The sequence below is a fragment of the Poecilia formosa genome, unplaced genomic scaffold (assembly GCF_000485575.1).
Source record: "Poecilia formosa unplaced genomic scaffold, Poecilia_formosa-5.1.2 Scaffold154, whole genome shotgun sequence".
Classification (NCBI taxonomy): domain Eukaryota; kingdom Metazoa; phylum Chordata; class Actinopteri; order Cyprinodontiformes; family Poeciliidae; genus Poecilia; species Poecilia formosa.
Genome location: NW_006800093.1, coordinates 1,076,664 through 1,089,115, shown reverse-complemented (window position 1 = coordinate 1,089,115; position 12,452 = coordinate 1,076,664). Strand labels below are relative to the sequence as shown.

The 12,452-nt window shown below is 39.1% G+C and overlaps 1 protein-coding gene across 4 annotated transcripts in view; it reads right to left on the bottom strand.

Moving 5' to 3' along the window:
- Positions 1-10,545, bottom strand: part of LOC103146228 (ankyrin repeat and sterile alpha motif domain-containing protein 1B) — a 113,833-nt gene extending 103,288 nt beyond the window's left edge. For 3 of the 4 annotated variants that reach the window (XM_007564057.2, XM_007564056.2, XM_007564058.2), the window contains exons 1-4: positions 8,799-8,874; positions 8,017-8,118; positions 4,119-4,241; positions 2,305-2,492 (exon numbers count right to left, since the gene is read on the bottom strand). In XM_007564057.2, coding sequence (XP_007564119.1) covers positions 2,305-2,492; positions 4,119-4,241; positions 8,017-8,118; positions 8,799-8,829 — 444 coding nt within the window. In that variant the 5' untranslated portion in view covers positions 8,830-8,874. Of the gene's footprint in view, positions 1-2,304; positions 2,493-4,118; positions 4,242-8,016; positions 8,119-8,798; positions 8,875-10,527 lie in introns of those variants that run through there. The other variant, XM_007564054.2, reaches the window with a different exon arrangement.
- Between the last annotated feature and the right edge of the window lie 1,907 nt (positions 10,546-12,452).

The window sequence follows — 12,452 nt, the reverse complement described above, 5'->3', positions numbered from 1 at the left end:
GTGTGTGTGTGTGTGTGTGTGTGTGTTCACTGCTCAGTCACAGGTGTGTGAGCCTCATGGTTTCAGTGCATTAATGCTGCAGGTAAATATAATTTGGCTTCCATTCACACAGAGCAGAAATGGGAAAATGATGAGCTATTGATCAGTGTCACAACACTCAAAGTAAGGAGAGGAAGAAAAACAGACGCGCTGTGACAAGAGAGCACAAAGCGCAGACACACGCTGGTTTCTGTGCAGGCATCTGGTGGAAATGATCTGCATGAAACTGAAGTTTTCCGACCGGTTCGTAAAAATAACCAATAAATCCAGTTAAGGTTTGATCAGATTTTAGTCTAAACATGGAGGAATGACAGAAAACTAACATCTGCAGGCTCTGAGCAGATGTTTGTTCAACAAACGCATGACGGCCGTTCTCTAACTGCAGCAAGAACGGCGTTTCTAGCATGTTTGTCTGATACTGCCCTCTGCTGGGGAATCTGAGAAAGTACAAAGAGCAAGGAACAAAAGGGAAAAAAAAAACTAAAAAAAAACCCCACCAATATTGATCAGCAATTGAGTCAATTTAATCCAGCAAACAAGATCAAATGTAATTGTAAATATATATTTGACAATTATAGATAAGTTGAGTTAAAAATGACTGGAAGTAGTTAGAGAAAGCAGGAAGTGTTTGAAGAGTTGGTCCTTTAATAAGGCCTTATTATTTATCAGTATTTGCAGCAGCTTCTCTAGAATCTGTCAAAAACGCGTGCCGTTACCTTTCCTCTCATAAATATTTAATTACCTTCTCAGCTGAAAAGCTGCTTGTTAGAAAGGATTTTGTGTTTTCATTTAGCAGATTTACATACTATTTTGCAAACATTTACACCCCAATAAATTTGAAGAGTTGACAGCAGCAGCAGCGTTTTTTGTTTTTTTTTTTAACTATTGTCATGCAGAGAAGTTCACAAGCATTTTTCTCTTACTGACTGAAATAAATATTTTCTCATGAATCCATGACTGCTGGTGCGCCTCTAACAGTGCGTTGATGTGCATTAGGAATCCATTTGTGTTACCACAGTAACATTTGAAAATTAACTTTCAAGCTTGTCATGTTTGTTAACATTAAGTCTTAAGTCAGTTTTATGTGTTGAGAAAAACAGCCCAAAGTTTGAATAAAACCACTCGGATCAGAAAACATCGATTTCGGCTTAGTTAGGGATCTAAAGAAATCAAAATCTTGATTAAATGTTCTCTAATTTGTATTCTTAATGATAGGAAATGTAAAACAAGCTGAAAAATAGAGGTTGCACCAGTGGGAATAAATTATTTTGCAACACAGCCGACTGGTTTCTAGGAATAACGGAGACGGAGGACAAAAATCCCTCAAGCGTAGCCCTCAAACATCCATCTGATATTCCCTGGAAGCGCTGTTGGAGTTTAAAGTCCGAATGTTTAGCAGAGCAAGTAAAAACAGGAATACAGAATGTATAAATGAGTGTTTTCCCTCTGTGTCGATAATCTGCACAGGAAACCAAAACACTCCTGCCCACGAAATGATATGTGAAGCGTGGGCTAAATCTGCACAACGTAAAGGGGATTTTCAGACGCCATCTGTTTATCGTACGCCTCTTCCTGAAGTAAACAGGAAGCTGCGCGTAACACCAACCAATCCCACGTTACAGTAAGATTACACCGTTATTTGTTTGGTTTTTTTATTTAATGGCGACTTCTTTTAAACTTTTGCACTGGATTTTAAATGTTTCAACAGAGACTCATACCACTTTACATGCACTCATCATGGCTGTTTTCATGCTAATGTTGGGCTTTAAAGGAGCTATTTAAACCATTCTTCCAGCGTAAAATTATTAGAAAACATCAGAGATTTTTCAGACTAAAATTTAAACAATCTTGCATTTATTTTGGATTTGTTCTCATTCAAACAGGATCAAAATCATACTCAGTGGTTGACATTTTGAGAAAATTGTCCAACAGAACAATGACTCCAAACAAACTGGAAAGATCTTGTACTCAGTGAAATGTAAATATTATCCTTAATAGTCAGGTCCATACCTGACTATTAAGCAGAGAAGCAACCAAATAAAATTAGCATGCTTTTGGACAATTTTGTCTCATATTCAGCCAGAAGCATGGCAAATGCAAAAAGTGTCGCTCAACAACATTTGTCCACATATTAGTTTGTGTCCATTTATCAATTTCAACAAAAATCATGACCATTTCACCCTGGAATTCGACACTGACTCCCAGGATGAATGGATGTAAACTTCTGGGATTTGTACCAGATGCTAATTTAATTTTAAAAAGTACCTTGCTGGCTCGAGTTAAGGTGCCGTTGGGTCTGTCGGGGCGCTCCTCGTCAGACAGCCGCCCGCTGCCGAAGCTGTCCATGGAGTGGGACGAGATGGTGTGGCAGAGCTCCTCGAAGGAGTAGTCCCGGTCCCGGCACTTCTTGATGTCGTGGAGCAATTTGGACAGTTCGCTCGTCACGGCATCATCTATGGAGGGGAGGAGGATTGAAAAGTATTTAGTTTAGCAAAAATAGAAGACTAGACCTGTTTTATCTGTTTTCTGATCAATGAAAATCAACTTTGTACATGTAGGACTGTAACTTGTTATGCCATGTTTCTAACAGAGGGGGCAGTGTTGGACCAGTTTCACACATGGCTACACAGATGGGTGCTAATTGTTCCCCTGTAGAAGACCTGATTTTTATGACAGAATAATGGAAAAAAAAAACATATTTTGAATATTTAGCAACCTGACTGTCTTTATGATAATCAGACACATTAATTAGTTTCTAACTGGGATATAGTCCTGAGCAATAATTCATGAACTAAACCGAATACAGCAAATGCATTGTGATCATTTTATGCAAATACAATCTGGTTTTACTGGAATGTTACTATGCCTCTTAAGTGTCAGTATTTACTTTAACCTCTGATTGAAGGATCAAGCAGAAACGTTAAGAGGGCTAGCCAATTTTTTAAACACATTGTGTGGCGCTCACAGCCATTTTCCTTCCTGTTGTTGCAGAATTACTTGAAGTTATAAATTCTGAGTATTTGGATTTTAAACACGTATTAAACATCCACCTAAAGCCTTCACAGATCTGTTGGCAGCCTTAGATGTGTCTTATTGCAGCAGCATAAACCAACACAAAAAAAATTTAATAAAGCACATTTATTCTGTGGAGAAAAACTTTCAACAAAACTCGAGCTCTTTATTAATTTTAGTTTAAGTGGATTAAAGAGTCGAGGAATTTAATTGGTAAACCCGTTACTTCCTGTGGCCAATTTCTCAAAACCACTTTTCAGTGGGAGGAAAACAAAGATCAAATAATGACTACAATAAAACAGTGACAGATCAGATTTTGATCACATCTACAGTAGGGCTGCAACTAATGACTATTTTAGTCTTTGATTCAACTATTAATTATTCTGACAATTAATCAGACAAGAAAATTGGTTAATTCTGCTGATTTTTCATCAAATTATATTCAATTATCATATCAGAAATGCATTAAAAGATGTAAACGAACAAATTTCTGTTTTAAAATAAGAATGAGCTTAATTGGAGACATTTCTTTAACAGATTTTGAACTAGGTGAAGCCAAGGTTTTGTCACTTGGGGAGTTTTGTATTTACACACAGGGATTTTTTTTTTAATCTTAAATCCAAAACAGATTGTTTTGGACACTTTTTTCCTAAATACTGATCTGAGTACGTTGTTCTTTCAGTAAATGGCCTCTTTACTTAAGTCTGTCTTGTCTTAACGATTAATTGATAACTAAATGAGTTGATTATAATCAATTAATCATGATTCATTTGAATAATTGTGAATAATCAACTACAGTCAGTGCATTAATCTAAATGTTTCAAAGCCGATGGGTAAAATAAGCAAGACAAAGTTTCACAGTTAATTTCAGGAAAGCACATCATGCCCACTGTGAAGTACGGTGGAGGCTCCATGATGCTGCGGGCCTTTTTCTCTTCCAAATGCCCTGGGATGCAAGTAATTATAAAGTCTTTGAAACAAAAATATGTCGGTCTCTGATAGTAAACGGAAAACGGGTCACAAACGGGAAACACAAACACTGAGAAATCAGCCGTCTTCCAACTCACTCTTATGTCGGAGGGACGGCGAGGCAGCGGGCGAGGGGATCGAGGTCCGAGGTGCGGGTATGGGACACTTCCGGACCGGCTCTTCCAGAATACCCTCTCTCTCCATGTCGTCCATCATGTACTCTACAAAGACATGGACGGTCAACGAGTGGAAGGACAAAACGGTACCAGCCAGACCGGGTCAGAGATCCCACTTCAGTTATTTTTCCTGGATCAATAAAGTGGAGCAATCGGCAGCATGGAAAACAGCTTGAGCTGCATTTAATTCACACCTTCTCCTTTGCCACAAAATCACTTCACAGCTTCTGCCAGCAGAGCTGTCTGCTGTTTGTAGAGCAACACGGGGATAAGAGAAACTCCAGCGAGCGAGAAGGAAGGAGACGAAGCGGGATCAACGATAAATTGTCCCAGAAGTTATCGCGATAAGTAATTATGTTTATCGTGATAACATTGTAACATTGTCAAAGATCAATAAACTTTAAATTCTAATGAACATTTAACACTGTGACTGGAAGACATTTTAAGTATCTAAAATAAACAAACAAAATAACCGAAACACCAAATAAAAATTAATTATGAAGTCTCTGTAAACAAAAGGGCTAGATGAGACCAATGAACCAAACTGGAGACCAGTTTCTGGTAGAAAGAGAAAAACTATAAATCATGCAAATAGAAATTATTGAGCTTGTTTTAATTTATCATGCGATTAATTGAGTTATTGTTTACAATCCCCAATTTTGGCATTTAATTATGAATCCAACAGAAAAGACTGAAAGTAAGGGACATATTTATTCAGTATTTGCTACAGATTCTCTACAAACTGCAGAAATCAGGCAGAATAATGACAACCAGTTGGTTTATTTTTATTTTTTTTGTTTTTGTGTGCAGCATGAGGCGTCCAGTACGTCAAGTGAGAATCATTCCTAACAATGTGCCAGAAAGCCGGGTCTCGGCAGCTACCAGCTCTCTGCATGCGTGCGTCCTTCTCCATCTCCTCTCCAACAGGAAATGGCTCGCAGCTGATCCTTTCACCCAGCCGCAGCTGTGCGCCCTTCTCACCCTTTCTTCCTTCCCATCATACGCAAACACAGCCAGCCTCCCGTTCATGCTGATGCCCAAACATCTTTCCACTTCTGGCTTGGTGAGATTGGATTTGGATAGACACAGTTTGTGACAGACATCTGCTGCGGCGTGAAGTTTTACGTTTTGAATGCTGTAATCCCTTCCTAAGGATACATGTAAAGATTTTTTTCCATGTTAACGCAGGACTATTTATAATGTAGCAGCAGGATCGTTTTCCTTAACCGTGATAAATATGCAAAGTCCAGTTGAATAAAGACGTGGAAAAACATCTGCTCACAGCAGACCAGTCCATTTAAATATCTCTTTATTCTTGTATGTATTGTTAATTGAAAAGAATATTAAAATGCATCTTAAAATATAGAGTATTTCAGCTTTATGCTGACAAACCGTGTTCCAAAGGAACATTTTTAAGGCAGATTCTTGTCAACTTTAAAACCAGTTCCACCTTTAATTTGACTTGTATGCTCCACATTTGAATAGATTGTTTTTAAGTTGTCATTTTCATTCAATATTAACATTCAGACTCATTTAATATAGATCCATAAGCATTCAATTAACCGTGTAGTGTGACGCCAGTAGCTTTGTAGAAGATCCTGCATCAAGTTCTAAGCTATGGTGTTCCACAAGGCTCAATTCTGGGCACATTATTTTCTTCCATTAGCTGAGAATAATCAGTCTTTATTACACAACGCCCATCACATCTATGCAGATGACATTCAGTTGTATTTATCTTTTAAACTGTCCACCATCACCAAGAGTTTATCTTGGATCACTGAGTGGTTTCCAATGTACACGTATCCTAAGTTGCTTATTTTCGCCCAGCAACTATTCTTTGACACACATCAGATTTACTTCTCCTTCCTGTTTCTTCCATTTAAGGAACATTTGCAAGATACCAGGCATCGCCTCCTAAGCAAGTCTGGAAGTTATTATTCCTGCGTTTGTGTCATTGCATTCAGACTGCTTGTAAAAATCTTTTTCCCAATTGGGAGAGATCATCAATTTCACACCTCTCAGCTGTTCAACACACAGTGGCCAGACTTCTTGCTAAATCAAGTAAACACTCATGTCACTGTGATGCTGAAAAATAAACACTTTCTTCACCTGCATCTTTCTTGCAGACACCTGAAGATACGGAGTCAAATCTGTCGAGTATTTGGAACAGTTTATAATTTCATCCACCAACAAAAAACCCAAATCCTTATTAAGGAACCAACTGGAACAGATAAGATTAGGGAAAATATTTTACTAATTTATTACTCCTCCATCCATGATTTTTGTACTTTTAACTTCAGATTACGGCCTTCTTTGCATTTCATTGTGTTTTTCTGCTTAACTATCAGTTTTGTTGCCAGCTCGTCACATTCCCAAGTCTCTGCTTCTCTTCTTTTTTTTTTTTTTGCCTCCTAATTAAACCTCATTTGTGGTTGATTTTGGCTCTGGCAAATGCTCTTCATCCAACTACTCTTTGGTTTCTGTGCGCCTTTATCTCTGTTGCTTTAAATTAACGATAACTACGTGCCCGTTATACACGCCATAGCTGCCACGATGACAGACAGAGAGGGCGTCCAAGCCACAGGATTACAGCGTTTTAATGTGCACCGCGTTTGTAAGATGTAATTTTTGGATCCTTGGGGACTGCGGAGGAAATTCACACTGGTAATCACTGGTTAAACACAAAACATGTATGAGAGCAAAAACTGGAATTTTAATGCATGGTTGAAGAAAGAAAAAAACTGCAAAAAGAGTCGTTATTTTTTAAAGTGCAAAGGACCAATCTATGACCCAGTTACCTAATGATTTAAGTCCAATGAACTGAGGTCAAATTAAATTAAGATCATGAGAAAGAACACAGCGGCAACCTGGGGAAAAAATATTCTGAAATAAAATATATCTTTTGATAAATGCTACCTGCAAAAACAGTTTTAGAACCAGCCTATCACACATTTAGTGGATTAATATCCTAATGCCAATCAGGTTTCCAGTGCTTGAACCTCCAAACAAACACAAGAAAGCCCACTGGAACAGTTACACTAAGTTTTAATCTTTCAAGTACCTTCAAGAGTAATTGTTGGTGGTGATACTGTGGAGAGGAAGGATCTCCAGTAGCAGTCAGTCTGAAGAGGCCTCTGACTGAAGACTGTCACAACTTAATTTCTGAGCAGCAGAGACGATATTCCACAGCAACATGTCCTGGATGACACCATCAGTTCTTAGCAAGAACTCCTAATCCACTGCATTTGCTTTTGCCGCTCCGCTTTAAATCATTGCTTGAACTTCTAAATAAACACATAAATCCCACAACATTTTTTTTTATTCTGCATTTTTGCTACTAGATGTTACTCTCTAAACAGATTTAAAGATTTTAAACTAACTGCTTTTCTCTTTACACATTCCAGAAACCCATCAACATCCTGTGAGACAACTGAAGAGATGTGGAATGAATGCTATATTGTTTTTGGTATCAGAGCAACTTCCACTGTTTCCCAGAGGGAAGACAAAGTTTCTCAACAAATGAGATTTCTCAGTTAGACAACAACCTGCTCCAAAGGTCACAAGGTCATATGTGCCAATATGCTGCTCTGTGGCTCAATATGTCCGCACCATCCAACAAATTCAATCTCAACCGTCACCTACAGCCAATAAAACCCAAACAGCAGCCGCTGATCTCTGAGCAAACACAAACCACCGTGCAGTCAGGTGTGGAAAAAATGAAAACACCAAAAATCTCCACTTAAATCTGGAAGCCGCTACCTTTTTTTATTTGTGCAACAGCAACAACCCCAAATTCTCAGTGACAGTCTGTGTCTCTTACCTTGAATAAGAGCGGTTATCTGCTGAGACTTAGGCGCTGGGTGATCTCTGAGAATCTCCAGCGCTGTTCTCCTCTGACTGTCTCTCAAATCGGTGTCTATCCCTGAAATTCACACGCAAAATAATAATTAACACAAAAGTGAAGCAAATTTTTCGGATTTTCATTTGTTCAAGCCATGTTGCATTTTCATCTACTACATAAATTAAGTCTGTGGTTGACAAAATGTGAATTTTGTTCAGGTTTTATGACTATTTTAGCAAAGCAATGTACAATACGTTCAAAGCTTCAAATAGGAAGTCCAATGATTTATGACAGCACAGTTTACAGCAATCCAGGATGTTGATGTACTGTAACCCTGACCAGAAGGAGCATGGCCAACGGAGGAAGTCCTGCAGGAAACGGGGAGCTGCAGGGAAGATGGCAGCGCAACCAAAGGACAACATTGTCCAGAAAGTAGTGCAGGGTTTAACTTACCGTTTCACCATAAATGTGGTTTTAGCTTTAATTCATTTTCATACAATTTTGTGTCATTTACTTCAACAATCAAACTGAGTGATTCATTGATATCACATCCTGCAACATGTGATTATCAAAAGCCAAGAATAAAATATGTCAAGCAGTTTAACTTTGATTCATCAGAGGGGAAAAAGACTGAACCCTCGCATCTACATAAATAACTAGACATGTGGAGCATTTGACTGCAGGTTACGATAAAACCAAGGGGAGCGCAGGCCTATAAAAAGCACAGCACTTGTTTTATAGCAGCATATTTATAGACCAACCTGAGTCAAGCAAAAGGCGAACCACATCCATCTTTCCAAAAAGGGCAGCTTCATGAAGGGCACTCCCATTCTCCGTCTGCAAGAACCGGAGAGAACGCCCACGTGTTAATATTCAATAATTTTTACAACTGAAATCGGAGGCAGAAATAGAGCGGAGATGGACTGACAGCACAACGGACATCGCAGAAGAGGTCAATCTCTCCATCAGGTCAAAAGATTTAAAGAAGTCATGCAGTGCTTTTTTCTTGTGCGTGGAAACGTCCCATTTTCACTCATTCTATAGTATCTGCCTTTGGTGCTAATATTACAGGTATGATGCAACACAATGAAATGAGCATAGGGAGGCAGATAAAGGTCCAAACTGTTTCCTCCTCAGAAAAAGCTGCAGAGTTGAGCCGATTCTGGAGTTTGTGATGGTGCTTGGAACATTAATTAATGTTTTTTTTTTTCTGCTTATTAGCAGAGATTTCAGTGACTGAAGTCACATTTTAACACCAAACTGGGGATGTTTTTGGCCAAAGAAGGTCTGAAATATGAAAGTCATTAAGCTGCAGAGAAACAGCTGCTCTAATAATTCCACACAATGAAAAAAATAGACTACCAGTGCTACTGTGAGGAACAGTGGGGATGTTTTACACCTTAATGCACATAAAGTAAAGTCTCTAAAACTACATTCTTCCACTTGAGCAATATTTTAAAAATCTGATGCATCTCAACCCAAAGCGATGGAGAAAAACCAGGCATGTGTTTGTGATCTGTAGACTTATCATGCAGCGATGTAATCTTTACTTGTTGCAGTTCTTTTCAAGTTCTTCAGCTGATCCAGAACGCTGAGAATATTAACTCGCTTCCAAATCTTTCTTCTTTTTTCTTACATGCAAAGTTCTTAATGGCCCATAAAACTCTGCGATGAAGAAGCAGGTTGTTATTGACTGTGTTTTACTTTTTCCTCTTTTGGTTTTCTACCTCTTCGTCTTGTTTAACTTTTATCGTTTCCTTTTACTTCTGTTTCAATTTTCTATTTTATTCTGCCAACAGACTTTACTGTATTTTAGTTATTAATCAGAGCAATAATTGAAACATTTTAAATAACTGTTTAATGGACAGTGACAGACTACCAGGAATCATTTCAAAACTTCATCTTTCCCTCAGGTACAATAAGACGGGGATGATAAAAACCTCCAAAGCTCCTTTGTCTAACAAAGACTGGCATCTTGGGTCAATGATATGAGCTTTTGCAGCACAAAGTCCAGAAAACTCAGCATTAAACTCTTATTAAGTGAGCCTACTTAGCTATTATTTCCATCTCATAACTCCTTATTTATGAGCTTACAAGTGAATTTAAATGTGGTCTTTTGGAAAAATTGCAAAAAAAAGGTCAAATTCTTACTATTTTTATCACAATTACATGTTATGTCTCTCCAGAAGAAACCTGGTTTGCAGGGGTAGGAAGATTTTTAGAGACAAAATGTTGTAAAAATTTGATTTCTGCATCTCGAAGAAGAAGTAATGCCCATGTGGGACACAAAGACGCACACATCAACACAGAAACAACAAGGCGTAAATGCAGCCAAACAGCTAAACACATTGCATCCTTCATGGTTGGCTTCCTGTCAACATGGATGAAAACACTGCCGTGAACCGAACTCCCAGCTTTAATGAAGACAAATCATCTGGACGGTAGCCAGGCCTGCACCCTGAACGCAGCGCTGCGGCAGATCAGACTTACTGTGACCCAACCGTTTCTCCTGAAACATCACCAGTGACGCACGGTAAAGAAAACCGATTGTAAAGATCCTTAAAAAATAAAAAAAATCGAAAGCCTGCAGGAGGTTCAAGAAAGACTTCTGCTGGTTAATCCCAAAAAGAAAATCATCCAGGTTTTTAAAGCCCATGCATGAGAGGAGGCCCTGGCACAGGAAGGGAGCCACCCCTTATTCTGACACATTTGACCTTGCCTTTTCAACTTCCCACACCACTTCCTATCCCGTTTCCCCTGGCGATAATACCGTGATGTCATGAGGAAGCAAAAAGGCGATTCTGATTCTCGAGGAGTTTCCTGCAATTGAAAAGTGGAGGGCAGTCTGATCTGTTGGCTATGCAGAAATGAGGTGACAAAGTAAACACTTACAGCATGTCAACAGAGGAATCACTTAAGAAGGGCATTTGAGTCTCTCTACATAATTAACGCAGCTTTACGTAACCCTCACAGCTGATCTACAAGCACAATGCTTTACCATCACACTTTCTGAGAAGACAAAGCAAGCACTCGCTGTTCTGACGACATCCTGATTCAAATCTACAGCTTTAACCCTGCGTTGGCTTCCTGCCCAACATGCAGGTAGTAGAATTATCCTCTACGGGGAATTTCCTTCATTAAAATGGAAACGGAAGTGAGAAAGAGAAACACTGCTGTTTGTATAAATTATTCATTCACACTCAGGCCTACACACAGCTCTGCACTACCACTCACATGTACAACTTCCTGTCAGCTGGAGACAATTTATGACACCCCCAGTTGACACTTGTTCATTTTTAAAACGCAGGCTATCAGTCAGAGCTGGGCAATAAACCAAAACAATATATATTGCTATAGACACATGATTAATATCAATAGATAATGCATCTAATAGAATAATAAATTTTCTTAGCTCTGATCCAGAACCACACAGGATTCTGGGGGATGTAGGGACAGGAAAAACTTTAGCTTTCATGGTCAGCTAAGCAAGGTTGGCGAAATCAACTAGCTACTTTTGCAACTACGTCATTAAATCATTCGAGGCGCCATGACGGACGTCGGAAGTGAGGGACGGTTTATTGAACAGAGCGACTTAAATTGTTTTCCAAAGTTGTCTTGCCAGTTTATTCATGGCTTCTACTTGTTCGAATCGAGCTAATTTGTTTGTGAACGTAGCACACCTGGTTGGGGCTCATAGACGGCGGGATTCACCAAGTTTGGAAGTGGCTAGCTTAGAAACCGACCCGTACCTCCTCCCTCCTGATGTGTTGGTCAAATTACCGACTTTGTCTGAATTCACACCACATGATTTCTATCACTATGTCATAAACACTGTTTCCCCTTATACCGGAGAGGTAGTAAAAACGTACAAAAGACGAGATGCTAACCAGTTTTTTCCATACATGCTAGGCTAAATGACGGTGCGGCATCATCTCTAAGGCTACCCATGGTTAGACGCATACTTTTTCCATGAGGCAATACGTTTCTAATCATACTTACCGATAAAGTATATGAACGTTAGTCTTCTTACTTGATAAAAACTGTTCACTGCAAATCGGCGGTTACACGGAGGGCTGCCAGCCGTTATGATTGACAGCTGCTATCGTTTGCCGCCGCAGCGTTTCAGATTAAAGGTTACGCAATAAAATTACAAGTATGGTTTTCATCCTTATCCGTTTCTGCAGCCGACCGTGCAGCGTCCTGTGAGCATTTTTAAAGTGAAATAAACTGAATAAAAGCAATATTAAGCTTACCACATGTCTGTTTTTTTGACTAGCTTTAAAGGAGTGCATTGGTTGTTTTTGCTAAAGGCTGGAACTGTATAATTTAACAGCTTCTCTCTTCCGGTGTTATGTCCAGAAACGCATGCCTGCCCAAAATTGCATCCCCTCTCGCGGGAGCGCGCATCGCTCTAA